The sequence below is a fragment of the Eretmochelys imbricata genome, chromosome 1 (genome assembly GCF_965152235.1).
Source record: "Eretmochelys imbricata isolate rEreImb1 chromosome 1, rEreImb1.hap1, whole genome shotgun sequence".
NCBI classification, from domain to species: domain Eukaryota; kingdom Metazoa; phylum Chordata; order Testudines; family Cheloniidae; genus Eretmochelys; species Eretmochelys imbricata.
The window spans coordinates 213418351-213446102 of NC_135572.1; the positions used below are offsets into that span (position 1 = coordinate 213418351).

General features: G+C 44.5%; 1 protein-coding gene across 1 annotated transcript; it reads left to right on the forward strand.

Moving 5' to 3' along the window:
- The first annotated feature begins 9984 nt into the window (after window positions 1–9984).
- LOC144268546 (cystatin-A-like) lies at window positions 9985–23817 on the forward strand. The gene is made up of 3 exons (XM_077823480.1): window positions 9985–10057; window positions 21696–21797; window positions 23683–23817. Exons 1-3 carry the CDS (start codon window positions 9992–9994, stop codon window positions 23815–23817), a joined length of 303 nt encoding a protein of 100 aa, XP_077679606.1. The 5' UTR covers window positions 9985–9991.
- The last annotated feature ends 3935 nt before the right edge of the window (window positions 23818–27752 follow it).

A 27752-nucleotide genomic window follows, 5' to 3' on the forward strand; every position in this document is an offset into this window, starting at 1 on the left:
ATGGGGTCTAAATTAGCTATTACAACTCAAGAGAGGTCTTGGCGTCACCATGGATAGTTCTCTGAAAACTTCACCTCAGTGTGCCAGCTGTGGACAAAATGACTAACAGAATGTTAGGAATTATTAGGAAAGGGATAGACAGAAAATATCACAATGTCACTATATAAAATCCATGCTGTACCCATACCTTGCATACTGTGTCCAGTTCTGATTGCCCCATCTCAAAAAGGATATGGTGGAACGGGCAAAGATTCAGAGGAGGACAACAAAGATCTCAAGGATATGGAGTGACTTACATATGAGGAGAGACTAAAAAGATTAGCACTGTTCATCTTAGGAAAGAGATGACTGAGGGGGGATATGATAAAGGTCTGTAAAATCACAGGTAAGTATGACTGGTTTCCAGCTATACACTTGTAAGTGTTCAGTGGTGCCTGGAGCCTTGGCATGAGCTTGTGCCTAAGCCTGCCAACATCACAACCACCACCTTTATAAAGATATAAAGCACTGTTTTTTACCTCTGGTAGACTGAATGATATGAGACCTTGAAATTGTAACATTATCTGTGGAAAAATACCTAAAATTTAAAACAAATTTTAAAGCGTAAAAACAAAACAAAAAAAACCAACCCACCCTAGAGTGATTCATATTAAATGAGGACATTGATATAATAGGCATCACAGAAATTTGGTGGAATTAGGATAATCAATGGGACACAGTAACACCAGGATACAAAACGGGGGAGGGATAGCTCAGTGGGTTGAGCATTGGCCTGCTAAACCCAGGGTTGTGAGTTCAATCCTTGAGGGGGCTATTTAGGGATCTGGGCCAAAAATTGGGGATTGGTCCTGCTTTGAGCAAGGGGTTGGACTAGATGACCTCCTGAGGTCCCTTCCAACCCTGATCTTCTATGATATTGGAAGGACAGAACAGGTCATGCTGGTGGGGGAGTAGAACTATATGTGAAAGAAAGTGTAGAGTCAAATGAAGTAAAAATCTTAAATGAACCAAACTGTACCATAGAATCTGTAGGGATAGTAATTTCATGCTTGAATAATACGAATATAGTAGTAGGGATGTCCTACCGACCACCTGACCAGGATGGTGACTGTGAAATGCTCAGGGAGATTAGAGAGGGTATAAAAATAAAAAACTCAGTAATAATGGGGGATTTTAACTATCCCCATTGTGACGGGTTGGACCCCCCCTTTTGGGGTGCCACCTGATGTACTGGGGTCCCACTAAGCCCACCCATTCCACTAGCCTGGGCTCCCTCATCCTGTCCTGCTGCACACAGAGGTAGGGACACACCCAGCTGTAGAATCACACAGAGTCTGCAATCAGCTCTGTGTGGGAAGAATCACCTTGGAGATTTCCCAGCACTCAGGTGCACACACCCTCTGGAGTGTAAAGCCAAAATTATATTGTCTTGTGCTGTACAGAGATCTATACAGTGTAAGCTCATGACATTCGTTCCCCCCACCCTCAATGTGGAGGAAGATATGCACAGCTTCCCCAACCCCCAGTTATGAATAGCCCAAACTGGGTTTTACAATAAGCAAAAAACAAGTTTATTAACTACAAAAGGTAGATTTTAAGTGATTATAAGGGACAACAAACAGAACAAAGCAGATTACTGAGCAAATAAAACAAAACACGCAAACAAAGCTTAATATACCAAAGAATACTGAGGGCAAATAATAACTTTCACCCTAAATGTTGTTTTAAGCATGTTGCAGAGTTTCTTGAAGGTGAACTGCATGGCTTGCAGCTTAAATCATAGAATCATAGAATATCAGGTTTGGAAGGGACCTCAGGAGGTCATCTAGTCCAACCCCCTGCTCAAAGCAGGACCAATCCCCAACTAAATCATCCCAGCCAGGGCTTTGTCAAGCCTGACCTTAAAAACTTCTAAGGAAGGAGATTCTACCATCTCCCTACGTAACGCATTCCAGTGCTTCACCACCCTCCTAGTGAAAAAGTTTTTCCTAATATCCAACCTAAACCTCCCCCACTGCAACTTGAGACTATTACTCCTTGTTCTGTCATCTGCTACCACTGAGAGCAGTTTAGATCCATCCTCTTTGGACCCCCTTTCAGGTAGTTGAAAGCAGCTATCCAATCCCCCCTCATTCTTCTCTTCTGCAGACTAAACAATCCCAGTTCCCTCAGCCTCTCCTCACAAGTCATGTGTTCCAGTCCCCTAATAATTTTTGTTGCCCTCCGCTGGACGTTTTCCAATTTTTCCACATCCTTCTTGCAGTGTGGGGCCCAAAACTGGACACAGTACTCCAGATGAGGCCTCACAAATGTCGAATAGCGGGAACGATCACGTCCCTCTATCTGCTGGCAATGCTCCTACCTATACAGCCCAAAATGCTGTTAGCCTTCTTGGCAACAAGGGCACACTGTTGACTCATATCCAGCTTCTCGTCCACTGTAACCCCTAGGTCCTTTTCTGCAGAACTGCTGCCTTACTACTTGGTCCCTAGTCTGTAGCAGTGCATGGGATTCTTCCGTCCTAAGTGCAGGACTCTGCACTTATCCTTGTTGAACTTCATCAGATTTCTTTTGGCCTAATCCTCTAATTTGTCTAGGTCCCTGTAGCCAGACAGTCAGCCCCCCCCCCACCCCCCTCAGACCAGCATTGCTGGAAACACAGGAGGAAGCCGGAACAGGGCACTTAACATATATTCCAGCACAGCCTTTGAAGCTGTGAAAAAAGCACAGGTGTGCTGCTACAATGTGCCTCTGGGAACATATACAACGATTAAGCTCACAGCAGGCAGAGGCCCTGTGACAGACATGGCTCTTAGTCCCTACTAAATAGCGTGATGCACACACACCAACATCCTAGGTGGGAAAATATTTACCCTGATAAAAGAAATGTCCAGTAGTCGAAACTTATTGTTTCTCTCCCTTGCAAGTGTAAACTACTCTTGCGAAAGCTGGCGTCACCCAGACAGACCAGCCTCAATTTGGCATAAGAAAGGAGAAAGAGAATAAAGGAGTACAGAGGTATAAGTAGGGGACCTACAGCACCATGATTTTGGAGTGCTTTTCACTATCTATCTGCTGGTCAGATAAGTGACAGCCTCCCAAGGCTTCTGCAGCTAAGAGGGTCCCTAAGCCTTGTCCCTTATTCGTCTTTCCGCGGAATTGAGTGACCGATCCTGGCTTGGCACCGCTGGAATCGAGAGATGCAAGGAGGGTAAGAAGCACCCACACCTGATCTCCTATCTTTAGTGTACACATATTTTGAAATAGAGCTCTATACTTTGTTTTCTTTCTTTGGGATTGTGGCTTCAGTTTTGTAACTTGTTTGTGTGTGTAACATCTCTACATTTAAATAAGTAGGCACTAGCAATTTTGTAACCACATGATTAGAATCTAGCTTAATAAATTTTGGTAACCATTTGTGCATAAGCCTGACTTGTTTTCTCTGGTTTACTGTAAAGCAGCCAACACAATTAAAGAACCTCAGCCGTTTTGGCTCTAAAGCCTGGCCATTAGGTGAGAGTACTAAGAGCCTAGCGTTGAGTTGTGCCGCCTCCACGGGGCAAACTCTTGGGGCACCTGTCAGTCAATCCTGGCTGCCCGCTGCGAAGGAGCTCTGAGCTCTAGCAGTTAAAGTCACGGGTGGTTAGGACCTTGGGGCATCCGTCAGCCTGGCCCGGGCTGCCCGCCGCGAAGGGACAGTGCGTCCTAGCGGTTAAAGTCACGGATGGTATAAACGGGCATAGCTGGCACCTCACCAAACATCCTTGGCCGTCGGCTAACAGTCCCTCTGTATCCTATCCCTACCCTCCAGCCTATCTCCCACTCCTCCCAGTTTAGTGTCATCTGCAAACTTGCTGAGGGTGTAATCCACGCCATCCTCCAGATCATTAATGATCATTAAATCATGAAACCTCCAGGTATTCCTTTCACAGGCAAGATCTTTCACACCTGGGTTCAGTCCCTACCCCCCTAATGCTCCCCCAGCTTAGTTGCTTTGTTTCTTCAGGTGTTTTCAGCAGTCTTCCTTCTTGGGTGGGGAGGCACTGGAGAAGAACCAAGATTAACTCACTCCGCAGCCTTAAATAGGATTTACATATGTTGGGAACCTTTTGTTTCCTAATCTGATGCCCACCCCCTTCCAGTGGAAAAATACCAGCAGCTCAGGATGGTATCCTGTACCAGGTGACATGATCACATGACCTTGCAGTGTTAAAGCAGCATCCCAGGAAGATTCTCAGGAAGGTGGGAGATTACTATCTTCAAAGTCCTATTGTCCTTCCTAATGGTCCATCCAGGCTGATTGCCTATTGTCTGGTGGACGTTCCCCAGATGCAAGCACTTTTGTAATTGATACATAGTCCATATTCCTAACTTCAGATACAGAAATGATACAAAAACAACAAGGAGTCTGGTGGCACCTTAAATACTAACAGATTTATTTGGGCATAAGATTTCATGGGTAAAAGAACACTTCTTCAGATGCAAGAAATGATACATACATTCAAATAGAATAATCACATCCAGTAAATCATAACCTTTCCAATGATACCTCACATGACCCAACTTGCATAAAACATATCTTAGTTATGCCATATTCATATCATAACAATAGGTCTCTGAAGAATATGGGGCATAATGTCACACCCATATTGACTGGGTACATGTCATCTCAGGACAGGATGTACCAAATGACTGGAGGATAGCTAATGTGATGCCAATTTTTAAAAAGGGCACCAGAGGTGATCCCGGCAATTACAGGCCAGTAAGGGTGACCAGATGTCCCGTTTTTATAGGGACAGTCCCATTTTTTGGGACATTTTCTTATATAGGTGCCTATTACCCACCACCCCCTGTCCCATTTTTTCACAGTTGCTATCTGGTCACCCTAAGTAAGTCTGACTTCAGTATCGGGCAAACTGGTTGAAAATATAGTAAAGAACAGAATGGTAAGACACAGAGATGAACATAATTTGTTGGGGAAGAGTCAACATGATTTTTGTAAAGGGAAATCATGCCTCACGAATCTATCAGAATTCTTTGAGGGGGTCAACAAGCAGGTGGACAAGGGGGAATCCACTGGATATAGTGTCCTCGGACTTTTAGAAAGCCTTTGACAAGGTCCCTCATCAAAGGCTCTTAAGCAAAGTAAGCTGTCATGGAATAAGAGGGAAAGTGCTCTCATAGATCAGTAACTGATTAAAAGGTAGGAAACAAAGGGTAGGAATAAATGGTCAGTTTTCAGACTGGAGAGAGGTAAATAGTGGTGTCCACCAGGGGTCTGTTCTGGGCTCAGTCCTATTCAGCATATTCATAAATGATCAGGAAAAAGGGGTAAACAGTGAGGTGGCAAATTTGCAGATGATACAAAACTACTCAAGAGAGTTAAGTCCAAAGCAGACTGTGAAGAGCTACAAAGGGATCTCACAAAACTGGGTAACTGCACAACAAAATGGCAGATGAAATTCAATGTTGATAAATGCAAAGTAATTGAAAAACATAAACCCAACTATACATATAAAATGATGGGGTCTAAATTAGCCGTTACCACTCAAGAAAGAGATCCTGGAGTCATTGTGGGTAGTTCTCTGAAAACATCCACTCAATGTGCAGCGCCAGGCAAAAAAGTGAACAGAATGTTGGGAATCATCAAGAAAGGGATAGATAATAAGACAGAAAATATCATATTGCCTCTATATAAACCATAGTATACCCACATCCTGAATACTGCATGCAGATGTGGCCCCATCTCAAAATATTTATATTAGAATTGGAAAAGGTTCAGAAAAAGGCAACAGAAATGATTAGGGAGATGGAACAGCTTCCCTATGAGGACAGATTAAAAAGATTAGGACTTTTCAGCTTAGAAAAGAGCCGACTAAGGGGGGGATATAATTGAGGTCTATAAAATCATGAGTGGTATGGAGAAAGTAAATAAGGACGTGTTATTTACTCCTTCTCATAACACAAGAACTAGGTGTCACCAAATGAAATTAACAGGCAGCAGATTTAAAACAAACAAAAGGAAGTATTTCTTCACACAGCACACAGTCAACCTGTGGAACTCTTTGCCAGAGGATGTTGTGAAGGTGAAAACTATAACAAGGTTCAAAAAAGAACTAGATAAATTCATGGAGGATAGGTCCATCAATGGCTATTAGCCAGGATGGGCAGGGATGGTGTCCCTAGCCTCTGTTTGCCAGAAGCTGGGAATGGACAACAGGGGATGGATCACTTGATGATTAACTGTTCTGTTCATTCCCTCTGGGGCACCTGGCATTGGCCACTGTTGGAAGACAGGATACTGGGCTAAATGGACCGTCTGACCCAGTATGGCAGTTCTTATGTTCTTACGACTGAAGATTACGTCCAGCATGTGACCAACTGCGTGGGTTGAACTAGAGATGCCCTCTGAAAGTCTTAGGGAGCCAAGTGAGGAGATCAGTGACTGGGCTTTTGCAGCTACAGCCTTTTGACATGCATGCATGAAAATGAATATGTGTTGGTCCACACTGCTTTGGATGGTTATCCACCAGAACCTGTTATCAGCATGGATACATGTCCTCTGGAATGGTGGTGGAAGCATGAAGGGGCATATGAATCTCTAGTGCATCTGGCACATAAATATCTTGCGTTGCCAGCCACAACAGTGCCATGCGAATGCCTGTTCTCACTTTCAGGCGATACTGTAAACAAGAAGCGGGCAGCATTATCTCCTGCAAATGTAAACAAACTTGTTTGTCTGAGCGATTGGCTGAACAAGAACTAGGACCGAGTGGACTTGTAGGCTCTAAAGTTTTACGTTGTTTTATTTTTGAATGCAGTTATTTTTTTGTACATAATTCAACACTTGTAAGTTCAACTTTCATGATAAAGAGATTGCACTACAGTACTTAGATGAATTGAAAAATACTATTTCTTTTGTTTTTTACAGTGCAAATATTTGTAATAAAATTAAATATAAAGTGAGCACTGTACACTTTGTATTCTGTGTGGTAATTGAAATCAGTATATCTGAAAATGTAGAAAATATCCAAAACTATTTAAATAAATGGTATTCTATTGTTTAACAGTGCGATTAATTGTGATTTTTTTAAATTACTTGACGGCCTAATTAATACATAATCTATAGATCAGCTACAATGGGTGCATTAACCAAGTTTACACTGTTAGATTTCCTTTAAATTCATAAATTCCAAGGCTAGAAGGGACCACTGTGGATAATCTAGTCTGGCCTCCTATGTAACAAAGGCCATAAACTTCCTCAAAATAATTCCTAGAGCAGATTGTTAGAGAGCTTATTCCTTCACTCTCCCACTTCCCTGGTCCACGGCACCAAGATGTTAGAGAGCTTATTCCTTCACTCTCCCACTTCCCTGGTCCTTCTCGCATGAACAGAGAGCAACAATACCCGAAGTCCGAAGGTGCAAACAATAAACAAAGTTTATTGGGGTGAACTTCCAGCAAGCTTAAATACAAGTTCTTTTTCCTTATTTTCAAATCCCAACTTACTTCCTGTTTGCCCCTAATTTATATAGTAATATTCTTAGCTATACCTTAACCAATCATTCTACTGAAATTTAACTAACCAATCCTCACTTATTGTAACATGATTAGCTAACCAGTTATATCCCACCACCTTAATTAGTTTACACCCAGAAAAATTAATTATACAGCAGACAGAAACAATCACAGAACCATGCCAATAAACAATAGCAAAGTGGGAACTATAATGACAAAACAATACAGAAGTGAGGATTTCACAACTACATCTATAAAGACATAAGAGTTTCCCAGCTGTGTCTATTGATAAGTGAGGTCTTACCAGACAGAAAACTATCAATCTCAATTTCCTTTTACATCTTCTAGGCACTTCTCTTTCTCTGGAGGTGATAGGCACTATCATGACAGGATTGTATTCCTAACAGCCCAATAGCACCTTCTTTCAATGTGACTACTTTGGAATGTGAGGATGTGACCGGTCGCTTCCCAGCTTATGGCTGCCTCTGTCGCTTAGCCAAAGGCCTTGCCTAAGAACAGGGCCTCAGACTGCCACAGTAAGAGAAGGACCTTAACACTGGCAGACAGTGATTTTGATTCTTTCTTTTATACCTCTAACTAGCCAAGTGATAAGAATACACCTAAATTCTTAAAGTACAGGCCTTTACAGACAGGCCTGAATATCTATATCCTAACACAGATCTCTTAGGAAAATATCCAATCTTGATTTTAAAAATTGCCAGTGATGGAGAATCCACCAAGATCCTTGGTAAACTGTTGTAACGGTAAATTACTCATTGTTAAAAATGTATGCCTTATTTCCAGTCTGAATTTATCTAGTTTCAATTTCCAGCCATTGGCTCATTTTATCCTTTTCTCTGGTAGGCTGAAGAGCCAATTGTCAACTCTTTGTTCCCCATGTAGGTACTCATACACTGTAAGTTAGAGGGGTGTGTGTGTGTCTGTGAATGCTGAAAAACAAGTATAAATGTCTGCGCGCCTTTTCTATAAAACTAGCTTGAGTGTATGCTTATAGCAGTTTATCTATACAAGATGGCTTGAATGTATGCTTAATTGTTTTGGGAAGGAGGACAGATGGGTGGATGTTGGTGTTGTGTGTTGAAGGGGATGAGCAGCATCCTTATCTCAAAAGTAATCAGCTGTTTTACATAAATAGTTCAAAAGAAATCTTCATTTTGTCTACGGTCGGGTGTATTAACCAATTTTACATTCTTAGATTTCTTTTAAGTTAGGCTGTGTATACGTACGTGTTTTTGGTATAAAATAATGCTGAAAAACAAGTATGAACATGTGCGTGTGTGTCGGTGACTTATCTATATAATAATATAGAATTATTTTGAATGTATCCTTAAAATGGTTTATCTATAAAATAGTTTACAAGTTGGCTTGAATGTATGCTTAATTGCTTTGGGAAATAGAGCAGGGTGGGGTGTGGAGGCATGAGTGGTGCTTTGTGTGTTGTATGTTTTGCTGAAAACTTTTAAATTTATTTGTCCTTCAAAAACTGTACTAAAATTAAGAGCCTCTAATACAATTTAAGCCAATAGGTGCTAATTTTCAATAAATACAAAAGGCTGTGAAGAACTACATTACTTTAAGTAGGAATAAGGGAAATTGTTCTAAAGATTAGGCATATCTTTCATTGGGGTCTATCTGCCAGTTTTTAAAGACAAATGCGAAAAGAATAATGTAGAAAAAGGAAATTTTATTCCTGGTGCAAAATTAGAAACAAGACTAATTGCTAAATGGACGTAGGTTTTGTAAAAAGTTTGATAAAGAATCTACATGCATGCTCATTTTGGAGGGTGGGTCATATTTCTTCAAATAAAAGGTAAAACACAAGGAAAAGAAGGGGTTAAGGTGGCAGCATGTGCCAGCATTCTTATCTCTGTCCTTTCAACAGTTAGAAAACCTTTCAGTTTTGTAATAAACAATAGAGAAATAAAAGAATTAAAGAGTGCTACGTTTGCACTCTTAGGGATAAACCAGAATTGCTGCAATGAAACCAGGGGAGAATGTGTGGTAATTTTAAGGCAAATATTGGGAAATATTTGGGTGTAGCTCAGTGTTCACAATCACTTCCCTAAGCACAAAGAGTCACACCCCAATTAGAGGTGTTGAAACTGGTGATGAGTCAAGAAATTGCCAGACCAGCCTGAACCAACTACCATAATTAATAGGGGTAGCGGAGTTATTTGTTTTCTGCTTTTCTGGTGTCCACAGAGCACTATTCACATAATGATATTTAAAGTACTCTCTCTCTTACTATTGACAATATTACATTTTTTTTAATTCTGTTTTGTTCCTTTCTTCTCTCCTCTCCCCTCACAAGCCTGACAATGGTAAACTCCACCTATACAAACCACATGGCTGTGTGACTAGATAATGTCAGATGTCTGACTATTCTTGGTCACATTTGCTCTAGATTTTGTTTGTCAGAGTTTCCAAACATCCTAAGAAGTTATTTGCCACTATGATGCCTGGAGGCTTAACCGAGACCAAAGTCGTGACTCCAGAAATCCAAGAGATTGCTGACCAGGTGAGTTGCATCCCATGAAAGATGCAAAACAGAAACTAGTAGCACAAAAGCAAATTCCAGAGAGATTATGGAATGAAGCTAAAATTTACTTTAAAATCGAACAAGAAGCATTGTAAAAGGAAGCCCTCTTGATTGATTAGAAGCATGTAGTATGTGGCATGGAAAAATTGCTAAAGAAGTGACTGCACGGACTCCAGTCCAGGAAATTCTTCGATTTGTATCTGCCAATGCCAGAAGGGACCATGTAGTCTGACCTCCTGTATAGCATAGGCAAAGAACTTTTCATTCTTTTAATCCATTTAAGGTGGACATGTTAATTGTGTATTGTTCTAGCTTTTTAATCAAAATGTCATGCGGCACCAAGTATAATGCCATAGAGTAATCTATTACATCAACGGTGTTGCCTTTTATCAACCACGTTTATAATCTCATCAAAAAAGATTTCAAATCCGTTTGAAAGGATCTATTTTCCATACATCCCCATTGATTGGCTGGCATTAAGTATAGTGATTTTCTTTAATTCATTATTAATCAAGACCTGAATCAGCTGCTCCAATTTCTTACCCGAGAACAGTGTCAGACTGGCAGGCCTATAATTACCTGGGTTACCCCATTTATCCTTTTTAAATAGTAGCACATTAGCTTTCATAGAATCATAGAATATCAGGGTTGGAAGGGACCTCAGGAGGTCATCTAGTCCAACCCCCTGCTCAAAAGCAGGACCCATACCCAATTAAATCATCCCAGCCAGGGCTTTATCAAGCCTGACCTTAAAAACTTCTAAGGAAGGAGATTCCACCACCTCCCTAGGCAACGCATTGCAGTGTTTCACCACCCTCCTAGTGAAAAAGTTTTTCCTAATATCCAACCTAAACCTCCCCCACTGCAACTTGAGACTATTACTCCTTGTCCTGTCCTCTTCCACCACTGAGAATAGTCTAGAACCATCCTCTCTGGAACTACCTCTCAGGTAGTTGACAGCAGCTATCAAATCCCCCCTCATTCTTCTCTTCTGCAGACTAAACAATCCCAGTTCCCTCAGCCTCTCCTCATAACTCATGTGTTCTAGACCCCTAATCATTTTTGTTGCCCTTCGCTGGACTCTCTCCAATTTATCCACATCCTTCTTGTAGTGTGGGGCCCAAAACTGGACACAGTACTCCAGATGAGGCCTCACCAATGTCGAATAGAGGGGGACGATCACGTCCCTCGATCTGCTCGCTATGTCCCTACTTATACATCCCAAAATGCCATTGGCCTTCTTGGCAACAAGGGCACACTGCTGGCTTATATCCAGCTTCTCGTCCACTGTCACCCCTAGGTCCTTTTCTGCAGAACTGCTGCCTATCCATTCGGTCCCTAGTCTGTAGCTGTGCATTGGGTTCTTCCATCCTAAGTGCAGGACCCTGCACTTATCCTTATTGAACCTCATCAGATTTCTTTTGGCCCAATCCTCCAATTTGTCTAGGTCCCTCTGTATCCTATCCCTGCCCTCCAGCGTATCTACCACTCCTCCCGGTTTAGTATCATCCGCAAATTTGCTGAGAGTGCAATCCACACCATCCTCCAGATCATTTATGAAGATATTGAACAAAACCGGCCCCAGGACCGACCCCTGGGGCACTCCACTTGACACCGGCTGCCAACTAGACATGGAGCCATTGATCACTACCTGTTGAGCCCGACAATCTAGCCAACTTTCTACCCACCTTATAGTGCATTCATCCAGCCCATACTTCTTTAACTTGCTGACAAGAATACTGTGGGAGACCGTGTCAAAAGCTTTGCTAAAGTCAAGAAACAATACATCCACTGCTTTCCCTTCATCCACAGAACCAGTAATCTCATCATAGAAGGCGATTAGATTAGTCAGGCATGACCTTCCCTTGGTGAATCCATGCTGACTGTTCCTGATCACTTTCCTCTCATGTAAGTGCTTCAGGATTGATTCTTTGAGGACCTGCTCCATGATTTTTCCAGGGACTGAGGTGAGACTGACTGGCCTGTAGTTCCCAGGATCCTCCTTCTTCCCTTTTTTAAAGATGGGCACTACATTAGCCTTTTTCCAGTCATCCGGGACTTCCCCTGTTCGCCACGAGTTTTCAAAGATAATGGCCAATGGCTCTGCAATCACAGCCGCCAGTTCCTTTAGCACTCTCGGATGCAACTCATCCGGCCCCATGGACTTGTGCACGTCCAGTTTTTCTAAATAGTCCCTAACCACCTCTTTCTCCACAGAGGGCTGGCCATCTATTCCCCATGTTGTGATGCCCAGCACAGCAGTCTGGGAGCTGACCTTGTTCGTGAAGACAGAGGCAAAAAAAGCATTGAGTACATTAGCTTTTTCCACATCCTCCGTCACTAGGTTGCCTCCTTCATTCATTAAGGGGCCCACACTTTCCTTGGCTTTCTTCTTGTTGCCAACATACCTGAAGAAACCCTTCTTGTTACTCTTAACATCTCTCGCTAGCTGCAGCTCCAGGTGCGATTTGGCCCTCCTGATTTCATTCCTACATGCCCGAGCAATATTTTTAGATTCTTCCCTGGTCATATGTCCAACCTTCCCTTTTCTTGTAAGCTTCTTTTTTATGTTTAAGATCCACTAGGATTTCACCGTTAAGCCAAGCTGGTCGCCTGCCATACTTACTATTCTTTCGACACATCGAGATGGTTTGTCCCTGTAACCTCAACAGGGATTCCTTGAAATACAGCCAGCTCTCCTGGACTCCTTTCCCCTTCATGTTAGTCCCACAGGGGATCCTACCCATCCGTTCCCTGAGGGAGTCAAAGTCTGCTTTCCTGAAGTCCAGGGTCCGTATCCTGCTGCTTACCTTTCTTCCCTGTGTCAGGATTCTGAACTCAACCAACTCATGGTCACTGCCTCCCAGATTCCCATCCACTTTTGCTTCCCCTACTAATTCTTCCCGGTTTGTGAGCAGCAGGTCAAGAAAAGCTCCCCCCTAGTTGGCTCCTCTAGCACTTGCACCAGGAAATTGTCCCCTACGCTTTCCAAAAACTTCCTGGATTGTCTATGCACCGCTGTATTGCTCTCCCAGCAGATATCAGGAAAATTAAAGTCACCCATGAGAACCAGGGCATGCAATCTAGTAGCTTCCACGAGCTGCCAGAAGAAAGCCTCATCCACCTCATCCCCCTTGTCCGGTGGTCTATAGCAGACTCCCACCACTACATCACTCTTGTTGCTCACACTTCTAAACTTAATCCAGAGACACTCAGGTTTTTCTGCAGTATCGTACCGGAGCTCTGAGCAGTCATACTGCTCCCTTACATACAGTGCTACTCCCCCACCTTTTCTGCCCTGCCTGTCCTTCCTGAACAGTTTATAACCATCCATGACAGTACTCCAGTCATGCGAGTTATCCCACCGAGTCTCTGTTATTCCAATCACGTCATAGTTCCTTGACATCACCAGGACCTCCAGTTCTCCCTGCTTGTTTCCAAGGCTTTGTGCATTCGTATATAAGCACTTGAGATAACCTGCTGATCGCCCCTCATTCTCAGTATGAGGCAGGAGCCCTCCCCTCACAGACATTCCTGCCTGTGCTTCCTCCCGGTATCCCACTTTCCCATTTACCTCAGGGCTTTGGTCTCCTTCCCCCGGTGAACCTAGTTTAAAGCCCTCCTCACTAGGTTAGCCAGCCTGCTCGCAAAGATGCTCTTCCCTCTCTTCGTAAGGTGGAGCCCGTCTCTGCCCAGCACTCCTCCTTCATGGAAGACCATCCCATGGTCAAAGAATCCAAAGCCTTCTCTCCGACACCACCTGCGTAGCCATTCGTTGACTTCCACGATTCGACGGTCCCTACCCAGGCCTTTTCCTTCCACGGGGAGGATGGACGAGAACACCACCTGCGTCTCAAACTCCTTTATCCTTTTTCCCAGAGCCACGTAGTCCGCAGTGATCCGCTCAAGGTCATTCTTGGCAGTATCATTGGTGCCCACGTGGAGAAGCAGGAAGGGGTAGCGATCCGAGGGCTTGATGAGTCTCGGCAGTCTCTCCGTCACATCGCGAATCTTAGCCCCCGGCAAGCAGCAGACTTCTCGGTTTTCCCAGTCAGGGCGGCAGATAGATGACTCAGTCCCCCGGAGTAGAGAGTCCCCAACCACCACCACCCTCCTCCTTCTCTTGGGAGTGGTGGTCGTGGAACCCCCCATCTCAGGACAGCGCATCTCATACCTTCCAACCAGCGGAGTCTCCTTCTGCTTTCTCCCCCCAGACATATCATTTGGTCCACTCTCCGCAATGGTACCTGTGGAGAGAACATAAAAGCGGTTAGTTACCTGTGTCCGCGTTGCTGGAACCCGGACATTCCCCCTTCTTCTTCTGGAGGTCACATGTTGCCAAGCTTCTTCACTGGCCTCTTGGCTCCGCTGTGCAACCTGCTCTAAATCTTTAGAGCTTTGTGCCTGTAGAAGCATATCCTGACTTTTGTCCAGAAAATCCTCCGTTTCTCGTATGCAACGCAGGGTCGTTATCTGTTGCTCCAGACCTTCAATCTTCTCTTCCAGTATGGAGACCAGCTTGCACTTTGTACACACAAAGTCGCTTCTGTCCTGTGGAAGAAAGACAAACATGGCACATCCAGTGCAGGTCACAATAGCTGAACCCCTCCCTTCCATACCACCTTCTTACTATGAGCTTCCTCAGAGAAGTTGGCAAGATGTAAGCCTCACTGGGCTCACTCCAGGCGAACTCCCAGGCAAACTCCTGCTGTGTGCTGCTCTGCTGTCGCCCGCTGCTCAGCTGGTTCGCCGCCGCTCCAGCTGGTTCGCCGCCGCTTCCAGTCTTCTGCTATTCTGCTTTCTTCCAGTCTTCTGCTATTCTGCTTTTCAGTCTTCTGGGAGCTCTAGAGACATTTACGGCTGTGTTGCAGATAGAACTATATGAAAGACAGCAAGCTCTAGTGGTCAGTACGGGCACCTGAAGCTGAGTCTACACTGCCTAATTAACCACCAGTACAGTTCCACGGGTAGTAGCAGCGGTAGAAGCACCTGTGTAGACAGGGTTTTAAGTGTCTTTACAACTGTGTCATCAAACCCTGATCTGTACAGAACTGGCTGACAGGGCAGTAAAAATATCATTGTTCTGCCTACACTGGTACTTGTGTACTTGGGCTCGTGGAGCTGCACCGGCGGTGAATCGGAGGTCCCATTTGCTAATGCAGAGCAGGCCAGGGAGTCAGGCTTTTGTTCCTATTGCCAGGGCTAGCTCTAGGGTCCCATTACTTGGGGGGCAGAGGAGGAGAGTGGGTATTTCGGGGGCCCTGTAAACAAATAACCTTCTAGAAGTCCAGAAGCTAGTTGGATCCCTGGAAAATCGTGGATTTTAAGAGTGTAAGAAAGTCAGTATTTTCCTGTGATTTATAACTTTGGCCTTTCTGACAATGATTTAGGGCCCCTTGAAGGTTATTTGGGCTGGGGGGTGAGGGGGAACTGTCCTGGGCCTGCCTGGCTCTGCTGTGGACTCACTGTGAGACCCTGGTCAAATCACATGGCCTCTTTGTGCTTCAATTTCCTCAGCTGTAAAATGGAGGGGGGCAGCGGAGGATAACACTTCCCTTCCGCACATGGGGACTGTTAATTCCTATTTGTAAGGCACATTGAGATTCTTCCTCGAAAGGCTCTATAGAACTACAAAATATTACTGCTGTTGTGTGTATGCTCACTGTAGAAACGTAACAGATGGTCTGTGTCCAAAAAAAATCTTAGAATCCAAGTTTAAATGTGCTCCCAGCATGTGTCAGAAATGAGGCCACAATTCTTAGTTTTCAGTGGACGCAAATATGGCACAAAAGGTGAATCTTCAAGTCAGATTCTGCTTTCATTCACACGGGTCAATTGAGGTTCCAAAATTGACTCCCCTGTTAAGTGAGAGCAGAGTGTCGCCTCTGGAGGGCAGATATGTATGATTTCTGAACTACTTTCAGGAAAGTGTCATGTATTTGGAATGATTTAAAGCAGCAGTTCTCAACCTGGGGGGCTGCAAGCAGGCTTCAGGGGGTCTGCCTAAATAAACCAGAGACAGGGCTGGCATTAGACTTGCTGGGGCCCAGGGCAGAAAGCCAAAGCCCAAGCCCTGCCACCCGGGGCTGAAGCCGAAGCCTGAGCAACTTAGCTTTGCAGGGCCCCCTGTGGCCTGGGGTCCCAAGCAATTGGCCTGGTTGCCACCCCCTACCGCTGGCCCTGGCTCTTAATCTACTGGATATGCAGACAAACAGTTGTGGCACACCGTGGGCTGTGGAATTTTTATAGCATGCTGGAGGGGCCTCAGAAAGGAAAAGGTTGAGAACCCCTCATTTAAAGCACTCGTCTGTTCAGTGATCTTTTAAACATGTAAATACAATTATTCATTGCTCTTTATTTTCTAAAAGGTGAAACTTTTACCTTGTGCTTAGATCTGTGTGTGCCTTGGAGAGGTAGATTTTGAATAGTACTTGGCATTTGTGCGTCACCTGGGAACTCCATGGTATTTCTTAGCAACAGAGAGCGTCTGACTACCAGACTGCTGACGAGAAGACGCGTGGTGGCTCTCACCCCACCCTTCATGCATCCTTTTATGGAAAGGGAAAGTGGCTGCCAGCAGAAAAATGTCATTGCCGATTGGCTTAAATACATGAATTGCCTTTGACTAGATGTTTTTAAAGAAATGGTCAAAGTTCCCAGTTAGCTAATGAATGAAGCACAATGGATTGTGGTTGGTGCCCTGGGACTGGTAGTCATGAGACAGATGTGATTCCTGTGTCAGCCACAGACTCATTGTGCGGCCTGACTTTGGGGAAGTCACTTCAGTGCTCTCTGCCTCAGTTTCCCCACATACAATGCTGTCATTATGTTGGATTTCATTGTAGTATCCAAATGCTCCTAAAAGAGGCTCCAAAGCAGACAATTAAAATCACAGCAAAGGGAAATGATGCTCTGCCGAAAGCTCTTCTGAGAGGAAAGGATTTTAGCCCTGATTTCCTCAGCACATACAAGGCACTTTTCATCTGGCAATCTGAAAGCACAAATCCCAAGCAGAGATGAGCACCTCTCTCTGGGCTGTCAGTCAGGTGCCTAAGTACCTTTGTAGATCTGGGCCCTATGCCCTGCCCCTCTTCTCTCCATTTTACTTTTGGCCAGCTTAGATGGCTCCCCACTCTGCCTGCTGGCTTCTGGGAATCCCTTTCTTAAGCAATTAAGTCTCCCCATACAATCCAGGGGGAACCTGGGTGCCTAACTCAGGGCTAAGAATTGCACTAGTCAGCAGGGTGCCTAAGATCCCTGATGAAACCTAGCCCCAAAAGCCCTAGCCCTTTCAATTTTGGAGAGGTTTTCTTGTAGCATTGTTGACCCCTGAGTGATACCTTCATTTCTACCCTAATCCTAGCTGAGTCCAAAAACAACAACCAACAATACATTTGTTCAGGAATGTATTACTTATTAAATAGGCATGAGCCAAGGGCTTCAAACTGTCCATCTGGGGACTAGGCAGCTGGCTGCTTGACCTCCCTTGAAGGGGTGCGCCCTTTCAATAAATAACTGATGGGTAAATGGTGCTTGGAGGTTGGGAAGGTCATGAATGGTGCGGGTGGAGGATGACAGTTTATTTGTCTGAGACAAGGACAGCTGGTGCTGAGGGGACACTTAACTCAACACTTCCAAAGAAATGGGAAGCCTGGGTGTAGTGTGGTGAATCTGCGGAGAGCAGCAGAAAGGAAAGGCTCCATGGGAACTGGGAGAATAGTTCATCAAGAGCGGGTGTATTGGGATTTTGGAAGGAGTATAGTGATTGCAGCATTTGGGTTGAGAGTGGCAGCCTGTGACGCACTGGAACAGCTGCTCCAGAGTTGACACTCAAGCAGAAGATGCTGCATCAGTGTGAAAGAGCAAGGCAGGGGGGCCCCCTATGAGTCATACCACAGAACTGAACTCTGACCAACAACCTCTGCTGCGTGCACGGAGTAAGATATTCAGACAGTGAGGCCTGAGGACCCCAACTTTTTTTTTTTTTTTTAACTGTCCCATAAAGGATAAACTGAGAACGACTCTGAGCTGTTGAGTGAGCCGAGGGTATTTGTCCTTTTCTGGCAGCCTTAGTAAATTAGTATTTCTTTTGTGCTGGGTGTCAGAGCTTTTTGGGACCCACTAGCTGTTGCAGTCCATGCTGCCTCACAGCTGAAGTCTCTTGAATGCTTTCCTCTGAGACACAGAACATCTGAATCTGAGAAGGGCTGATGTACCAGAGCACTCCAAAAAGAAAAGGAGGACTTATGGCACCTTAGAGACTAACAAATTTATTTGAGCATAAGCTTTCGTGAGCTACAGCTCACTTCATCGGATGCATTCAGTGGAAAATACAGTGGGGAGATTTATATACATAGAGAACATGAAACAATGGGTGTTACCATACACACTGTAACGAAAGTGATCAGGTAAGGTGAGCTATTAACAGCAGGAGAGCGGGGGGCGGGGGAAGTGATAATCAAGGTGGGCCATTTCCAGCAGTTGACAAGAACATCTGAAGAACAGTGGGGGGTGGAGGGGGAAAGAAACATGGGGAAATAGTTTTACTTTGTGTAATGACCCATCCACTCCCAGTCTCTATTCAAGCCTAAATTAATTATATCCAGTTTGCAAATTAATTCCAATTCAGCAGTCTCTCGTTGGAGTCTGTTTTTGAAGTTTTTTTGTTGAAGAATTGCCACTTTTAGGTCTGTAATCGAGTGACCAGAGAGATTGAAGTGTTCTCCAACTGGTTTTTGAACGTTATAATTCTTGATGTCTGATTTGTGTCCATTTATTCTTTTACGTAGAGACTGTCCAGTTTGACCAATGTACATGGCAGAGGGGCATTGCTGGCACATGATGGCATATATCACATTGGTAGATGTGCAGGTGAACGAGCCCCTGATAGGGTGGCTGATGTGATTAGGCCCTATGATGGTGTCCCCTGAATAGATATGTGGACACAGTTGGCAACGGGCTTTGTTGCAAGGATAGGTTCCTGGGTTAGTGGTTCTGTTGTGTGGTGTGTGGTTGCTGGTGAGTATTCGCTTCAGGTTGCGGGGGGCTGTCTGTAAGCAAGGACTGGCCTGTCGCCCAAGATCTGTAAGAGTGATGGGTCGTCCTTCAGGATAGGTTGTAGATCTCACTCCAATGACCCCATCAGGTGAGTGTAATCACAATAGTCTCAGGGAAAATTTTAAAAAGTCACTTGATTGTGACAGATATGACACTCACCTGCAATATCCTGGACAAAGCATATTGAATTAAGTTAGTATTATAGGAGTTCATTGAATTAAAAATGCAAACATTTATGTATGATTGAGGGATTGTACATAATTCAATGGGGGAGGGGAACCATAGCCCTCTAGGAATTAAGAACAGTGTGGGGAGGTGAGGCAAATTAATTCAGATTATAACACCACCTGGAGAGATACTTGTATTTACTGGTTAAAAGGATTTTTAGATAAATAATTTAAACTGACTTGGGGCCTTTTTTCTGATCCAGCAAATGGTCAGGACCTTCTGTCCAATCCTTGTGGAAAGCTTGGAAAGACTTAACCTACCAGAGCCCTAGGTTGGAGCTTGGGTGACCTCTGGTAAATTTTTTAGCATGTGTACATTTTTATTGAGTTAATGCTTCCTGTGTAATGCTTTTACCTTAAGAATAAATGTGCTTGCTTAGAAAGATCTGTGCGATAACCTGTCACTGCTGGTACTCCGTGTTCAGAGCCTGTGGAGAGAAAGCCACACAGACGCTGGCCTGTTTAGGCAGTGTGGCTTGCTGGAGATATCACCGTGTAGATTAGGAAGCTGTGCAGCCTGAACTCCCTGGCCAGGAGGGAGAGAGACATGCACCTTTGCCCAAGAGAGGTGATGCCTGAAAAGCTGGGGGCCTCCGCTTGGTGGACACAAGGGGGGACTGCAGGTGCAGTTGCCCTGAACTGTGATAGTGGGTACTTATCCTTTGAGAAGGTCATTGATAATGTCTCTGTCAATTCACTGATGAGCCCCAAACTTCCCTTCCCTTCAGATGTATGGTATCATGGGGAAACACTCCTTGTTCTACATCATATTTCTGAAGTACTGGCACTGAATAAATTTTAAAAATCCACGGCGTTTAAAGTTGTTCCCCTGCATAAACTCATCTACCCAAACCTGCCTCCAGCACAAGGGAGTCTTGCCTTTGCCAGCTGGGTGTTAGCTCCCTAACACAACCAGCCTGTCAACCACTCAGCCACTCTCCTCTGGGCTGTACAAGCCCTGCCTTTGCCCTGCAGATTGAACATAGGTGCACCCCAGCCTCCGAGTCCCTTTGAAGTGTCCCCTTGTGGTATCCAGCCCCTGATCCCTGGACACCACAGAAATTCCAGTTCCTCCACTCCAAAAGGAACAGTGGACCCCAGGTTTACCTTAGATCACAGCTCCTGTGGCACACCCAACACTTCAGTTCACTTCCAGTAAAACAAAAGAAAATGTATTTAAGATGAAATGGAAACAAGTGTGAGTAATGGAAACAGATGGTTCCATATTAACTGCAAACTCCAGTTAAGTTACCTTTCCTGTCTAATCATGTAGATTCTTAGTCCACAGTTCAGTGTTTTGCTGCATTTACTAGCCCCAAGGAGCCAGGACCCAATCTTTCATGAAGCACCCCTGCTCATGAAGGAGCCTCCTTAGTCAATGTATACAGAGCATCTTTCTCCAACCTGTGATACACCAAATCAGTCTTTTGTCTTTATTCAGCAAACATGCCATGTCCTATTATTCCTTTTCACATTCAAGTGGTTTCAATGCTTAGTTTGTCTTTGATGGTTTTTTCAATTGATTTTTCTGGGTTGGTGCCAAGGCAGACAATGAGTAATGCAATACATAATTGGCTAGCCCAGGATGGGTGACAACTCCCTCCTGCTTGAATTGTTCGTCACCGAGACATATTATTCCCTTGTCACTCACTTTCCCTCCAAGACCGCCATAAAGGCGTAAGTTTCAATACAGTTACATTGTTCTTTAAATATCACCCATACACACATCTCACACTGATTGTGGGTTTGATAAGTTACAAGTTTTCAAGAGAGACCTCACATGCTAACCTTCATGGGTGAATACCATGAAAGCAGTGTGTTAGGTGTAGTGAGTTTGTCAGGTCTAGACAGGAGTTGCTTGTAGAGAACAGCGAACCTTTTGCCAGTTGGCAGCAATGGGCCTCTGTATCACAGTGACCAAGTATCATGCGATGGCATACTAGAGGTGGTGCCTCCTTTAAGAGGGAGCTGGGTCAGACAGACTCTGAGGTCAGTGGATGGACAGGTGTTTTGGGGGAGATGTTTGCAGAAAACAGGAGCTTCAGGTGAGAGATATTTCAGGTAAAGCCAGGCAGCAATCCTAGTTTTCACAGGGGTGTGAAGCCTGGCTGCAAGGAACTGTGGAGCCTAGGGAATAAGGCTGCAAGATCTGAGTTGAGTTGAATTGTTTGTTAATAACATTTCCCTTCTTTGGGCCTTGCTTATGTGCTGCATGTCAGTCTATGTGCATTCTTTGGGAAGCTGAGAAGAAGAAACTGAGGCCGTAGACATACAATGAGAAGGGGGTTTGCTGACCCCATTACACCACCTAACCCTCTTTCTTTTTTCTACAGGTGAAGCCACAGCTGGAAGAGAGAGAGAACAAGACGTATCCAGTCTTTGTAGCCATAAAATATAAAACTCAGGTTGTTGCTGGAACAAACTACTTCATTAAGGTCAGTACTCAACAAAATCCCCCACTTCTTCCATCATTGCATAAGTGTTCTAATTGAAGAAGAACATAGGTATAATTCTGAGTGCCTTAAAGCAAGATGTTCAAATAGTGAGCAAACGTTGCAGGAAAGGGTTCCAATATGACTTTTAATCAAGGTAGGGATTACTTCCTGTTGGATGCGATTTCACAACAAAAATAGAAAAAATAAACAGCTTGTTTTGTGAATCTCATTTAAATCTGATCTTAGTATTTATAAAGCATGAGTCCCACTCTTTCAGCTAAAAGAAAAGGAGGACTTGTGGCACCTTAGAGACTAACCAATTTATTTGAGCATAAGCTTTTGTGAGCTACAGCTCACCTTAGCTGTAGCTCACGTAGCTCACGAAAGCTTATGCTCAAATAAATTTGTTAGTCTCTAAGGTGCCACAAGTCCTCCTTTTCTTTTTGCGGATACAGAATAACACGGTTGCTACTCTGAACTCTTTCAGCTGTATATTGTAAAATTTTAGAATTGCCAAGAGGGCGATCTCCATTCAAGGCTCTCCAACTGCTTTCTCAGCTCTCACCCTTAGAGCTGGCCTTAGGTGTTGTTTGGACAGGCGGACAAAACAATGGCTTTTTCATCCTGCCATCTCCAGGCCCTGAGAGGACATAGAATCCTCTTCACCATGATCAGCCCAGTAGGCACACGGCCAGCCTGGGGATTTTGGGGAGTGTTACTGAGAGGATTCTGTGGTATACACCTCAAACTCCTCTGAGCAATTTTAAAAACGGTATGTGTGTTTGTTTGGGAGTGGAACAGTGGAACAGCTTCAATAAGTGAGACAGAGAAACCTCCTCTTGAATACCTCATAGCCTACTGGTTAGAGCACTCTACTGAGAGGCAGGAGACCCCAATCAACTCCCTTCTGCACCTCAAATGAGGATGATATTGAACCCAGGTCTTCCATATCCCACCTGAGTACCCCCAACCACTTGGACTAAAAGTTATAAGGTGGGACACCACCATCTCCTCCTCCGGCCATTTTGCAAATCTCTCTCCCCCCCAAAAATAAAAAAATAATCAATTTGGAAATATTGCAACAGTTTGTCAGCATTTCCAAACAAATGTTTTTTGATTTGAGAGACAGTCAAAATTCACAAAAACTCACAAATAGTTTTGGTAGATTTGAAACTGCATTTTTTTGGTGAATAAAATATTTGTCTGAAAAATCTTCACCCAGCCCCGTGAGGGTGTTGGCTTGCTTCACCCCAGCATTCAGCTTTCTTTGCCCCCTCCCCCAGTGTCTTTGCCTACAGCTCTGGCCTTCCTCAGGTGAATAGGATTAACTCTTTCACTGCCAGCCTAGGCATGGGATCTGAGTGAAGTCAATGAGACTTTGCCTTAGGAAAAACTGATAGTTAAACCCAAACGTTTTCAATCAGATTTTTTGTAGAGCAAACTCTCATTTACTTCACTCAGATACCCAAGGTTATGTGCAAAAGCAGAAGATGAAGGGGTTGAGTGGGAAGGATAACTTTGGGGTTTGAAGAATAAGACCTAAATTCTGGCCAGGCATAAATAGGTGCAACTCCTGGAAAAGCCAATGGAAGTGACACCTTCTTATGGCAGAGCTGAATTTGGCCTTGTGAGGTCAGGGATAAAATTTCTATTTCTGCTGATCATCAGGAACACCCTAATTTGGACACACAAGCCTGTTTCTGCTCATACATGTGCTATGAAATGGGATAGTCTCTACAGACCAGGTTTAGGGTATTGAATGATACCGTGTGTGATTTAATTTTTACTTTGTAGCTATTCAAAGGTTCAGCACTTCATCTCCCCAAAACATCCCTTCATGAGAATGTGCTTAGTCCATGGCTGTCCCATTCTCCTTGTCTTTCAGGTCTGCATCAGCAACAGCACCGATGAGTGTGTACACTTGAAGGTGTTCCAAAGGCTTCTTTATCAGAACAACGGGCCCAGTCTCACCAGCTATGAGACGGGCAAAACCAAAAATGATCCACTGAGCTATTTTTAATGGGATGCTTGGGATGGGCTCTTCTGTTGCTCTTTCTGCAGACTCCCAGCTCGTACCGCCAGTGCCAATATATAAATGAAAATAAAATGAATCTGATTTTGAAAACTAAGTTTGTGTTTCCATGTTGCATGTAACAGAAGGTCTGTCTTGATTCCAGCAGTAAATAACTGCGGCTAACTTAGAAAAGGCCTCCAAGGAAATGTGCTGGATCTACCCAAATACCAATGGTTCAGCACTGCATCTCCCCAAAAAATGCTTCCATTAGCATCTGCTTAGTCCATGAGCTTGACTGTCCCATTTCTCCAGGTTTGCTGCTTTCTGCTAATGAGAGTACTAATGTAGAGAACTAGAAGAATTCTTCAGCCAACTCCACCTCAGGTAAATCTTTCACAGCAAAGACACCACCCACACCTACCACATCCCCACTGACAGTCACAAGAAAACAAGTCATCTGAATGGACACCCTACAGTGAAGAAAAGCACCCAGTGGATCATTACATCAATTGCTTCAGGAAAAAAAATCAACTGTGAAATCCTCAGACGTGCATTACATCAGGGCTGGCCAAACTTACTGACTCTCCAAGCTGCATACAACAATCTTCAGCCCCACCGGAGGTGCCTGCCAGAGCCCAGTGTTTCAGCCCCGCTCCTCTTGAAGCCCTGAGACACCTCCATCTCCCTGCTGCAAGGCAGCGGTCCCAAGGTCCCTGTCTCTCCCCTCCCCCCCTCTGATAGGTGGAGAATGTGGGGGTAGGGGTGGGGGGATCTGTGAGCTGCACTTTAACAGTAAAAGAGCCACATGTGACTCACAAGCCAGTTTGGCCACCCCTGCATTACGTCCACTGTAGTCTCTGTACCACCCAGGGGATAGTCCCTGAAATCCAGCCACCAAATAATGATCAAACCCATAGACGAAGGGGGCACTATTGTAGTCCTTAATCACGATAACTGTGTCAACAAGATCAACAGACAAGTCTCTGACACCACCTACAAGAAAGAACTAAAAAAAGACCCCACACCATAATTCACACAGGAACTTAAAGAAACTATCAAATCTTTTCCCAAATAACTCTTTTAATCAAATAATGTGGGGGTGCAGAGACACACAGGGACAGGGGCAGATGTGCCTGACTGAATGGGAGAGGCTTGGGGTCAGTCAGGGTCTGCATGGGAGAAGGCTCCCCAACTCTGTAACAATCCCCCCCCACCCTCCAAAAAAGAAACTATTCCATACTTCTCCCACCCGCACCGAAAAGCACTCCAGGTTCACTCCCAAGCTCCTTCCCTTTCTCTCAGCTCATCCATTACCCCTGACTCCCCCAAGCCTTTGCACTGCTTCTGAGGGGGGCGGGAAATACGTTCCTGTAGTTTAAATGAAGTACTTAAAGTTCTGTATTAATATGCTTAGTAAGGATTCTATTTGTCAAAAAAAAATTCCTGAATCTTTTTATTTGTCTGTATTGTTACGGACATACTTGCTGACAGAAACTGGCATGATTATATTGTGATATTTTTATAATTAATATATGCAGAATTGTAAAATACTGTGTGCAGAATTTTAAATTTTCTGGCACAGAATACTCCCAGGAGCATAGTAGACAAAGCCACCATATCACCTCTAGGCAAACATTTTTCAAAAAGCGATCACTCCATATCCGATCTTTCAAAACTCATTCTCAAAGGAAACCTGCACAACACCTTCAAAGGATGAGCCTGGGAACTTACATTTATAATGCTGCTAGAAGCTAAAGACCATGGATTTAATAGGGACATTAATTTCATGTCTTGTCACAACAATTTGGAACAGCACCTGCCTGCTAACTCTTTTTGGCCTACTTCAAACTCCTTTTACATAACCGTCTAACCTTTATTGCCCACTTCATTTCAAGTGGCCTCCTAAGACATGCATTACCTTTATGCTTAATAATAACGGTCCCAACTTGTATTTAGATTAGACACTCTGATTTTTTTTCTTTCCCTTGACTCATTAGCTCGAAAGCTTGTACCATCTATCAACAGAAGTTGGTCCAGTAAAATATATGACTTCACCTACTTTGTCTCTCTCATATCCTGGGAGCAACATGGCTACAACAAGGCTGCAAACACAAATTAAAAGTTGACAATGTCTCTTTTAACATACAAGCTCAAAATGCCCAAATACAAGTGTGGGAATTGTTGCTATAGTGTAAATTTCCCATTTGCGGGATGGAAAAATTCTCTCAATCAGTGCAGTAAATACATTCTTCTGTGACGCAAAGCAAACACACTTGCAGCTTATGTGAATGTGCAACTTGATGCTCAGAGTGACGTCAATACACCAGTATATAAACTGCACTGAGGTATTTACGATCTCCTTGATGCTTCCAGGGATACCAGCGCCACCTACACATTCAAATGTGCTGTCTTATATCCTAAGCAGCTGTCTATTTCAAGACCCTGAGCCCTTGATCTGGAGTCCACATCTTGGTGTGTAGCTAAAGAATGACACATAACGTACTGTGCTGGGCTCCCTCTCCCCCGTTAGGTGAGCTGCAGGTTGGTGGGGTTTGAGAGAGACACTGGTGAAAGACAGGGAAATATAGTGTTGATTTGAGCGGTGGCCCCTGTTGCCATCGCTCAGGGAGGCACTGCAGTGTTAGGGTCAGAGGCCCAGATCCTCAAAGGTATTTAGGAAGCCAGTGGAGGTTAGGGGCCTGGATACCGTTGAGGATCTGGGCACTCGACACTGAGTTGGTTGGATTTTTAGATCACGTGGTCTTGACTCTTTCCTTTGGATACCATTGATATTAAACCCTTCTCAGAATTGTGGGATGGGGAAGACCTGAACCCTTGCCAGCAAAAGAAGCACGGTCCAGTGAGCAGCTGCCACAGCTATAACCAAGAAAGGCTAACATGGAGCAGGCCAGTTCACAGCCACCACCACTCTCCATCCCTGTCCCAGAAGAGCAGGGTGAGGATTGTTCCTGCTGTCTGGAATTCACATATCAGTCAGGTGCGAGTCCTCAGATTGTGCACACGGGGTTTCTGGTCAGGGTCAGCATCACTGAAAAGCAGCATGTCACCCAGTCACACTCTCTCCTCGGACATCGACCAACACCTCCCCTCGCCTCCAGCACAACAGAATCGGATCTGTGCCATCGTCATTTTCACAGTCGATATCTATCTCCACTTCATCATCATCCACCATCACCCTGCAAGTTTGCCTTCAACTATCTCCCACAGGCCAGCCCCCTGCTCTATGCCCTTCTCATGGCTGGTAACAACAATAACCAGCATAGTATTCTGTTGACAGTTTCCCTCCCCCAGCAACATCTATGCCTGTCCCTCCCCACTCCACTGATGGAGCCAGGATGCCAAGGGATCCCATCTCAGGCCCAATTCTGCTGATGAGGCGGCCCTTGACCAGAACCCCAGCATGGCTTTGTGCTCCCTGTCGACCAGAACAAGGCCATGGTGTGGGAAATACTGGGCTGAAATGGGAGCATGCAAGAGGCCTCACAAGTGTGCTGGGGCTCATGGATCGACTAGCAAGGCCCACCTGAGCAATTACTTTAAAAGTAGGGTGGACCAGACCATCTCAGCCGTGGCTGTAAGGTTGGAACGGAATAGCAGATGCAGGACCTCCTCAGGGTCTGATGACACCTTCACGGACTGTTCTAGCAAGTGGAGTCTGAGCCTTGTAACTTACGACTTACTCAGTTTGCCTGTCTCTTTTGCTAGGTAGCACATCCACTGTGTATGTGTGTCTCTACGCACCCAATGGCCCAGGTAAGGGATCTTTGCTGTCCCCCCATTCTCCACTTTGACACCTTGAGTGTGAGGCTTGCCTCCCTGAGGTTTCTCAATACCTTCCCCACCTGTGCTTTGTGCTCCTCCCTGGTGTGGCTAAATCTAGTGATATCATCAACGTAGCTGATAGCAAAGTCCTCAACCCC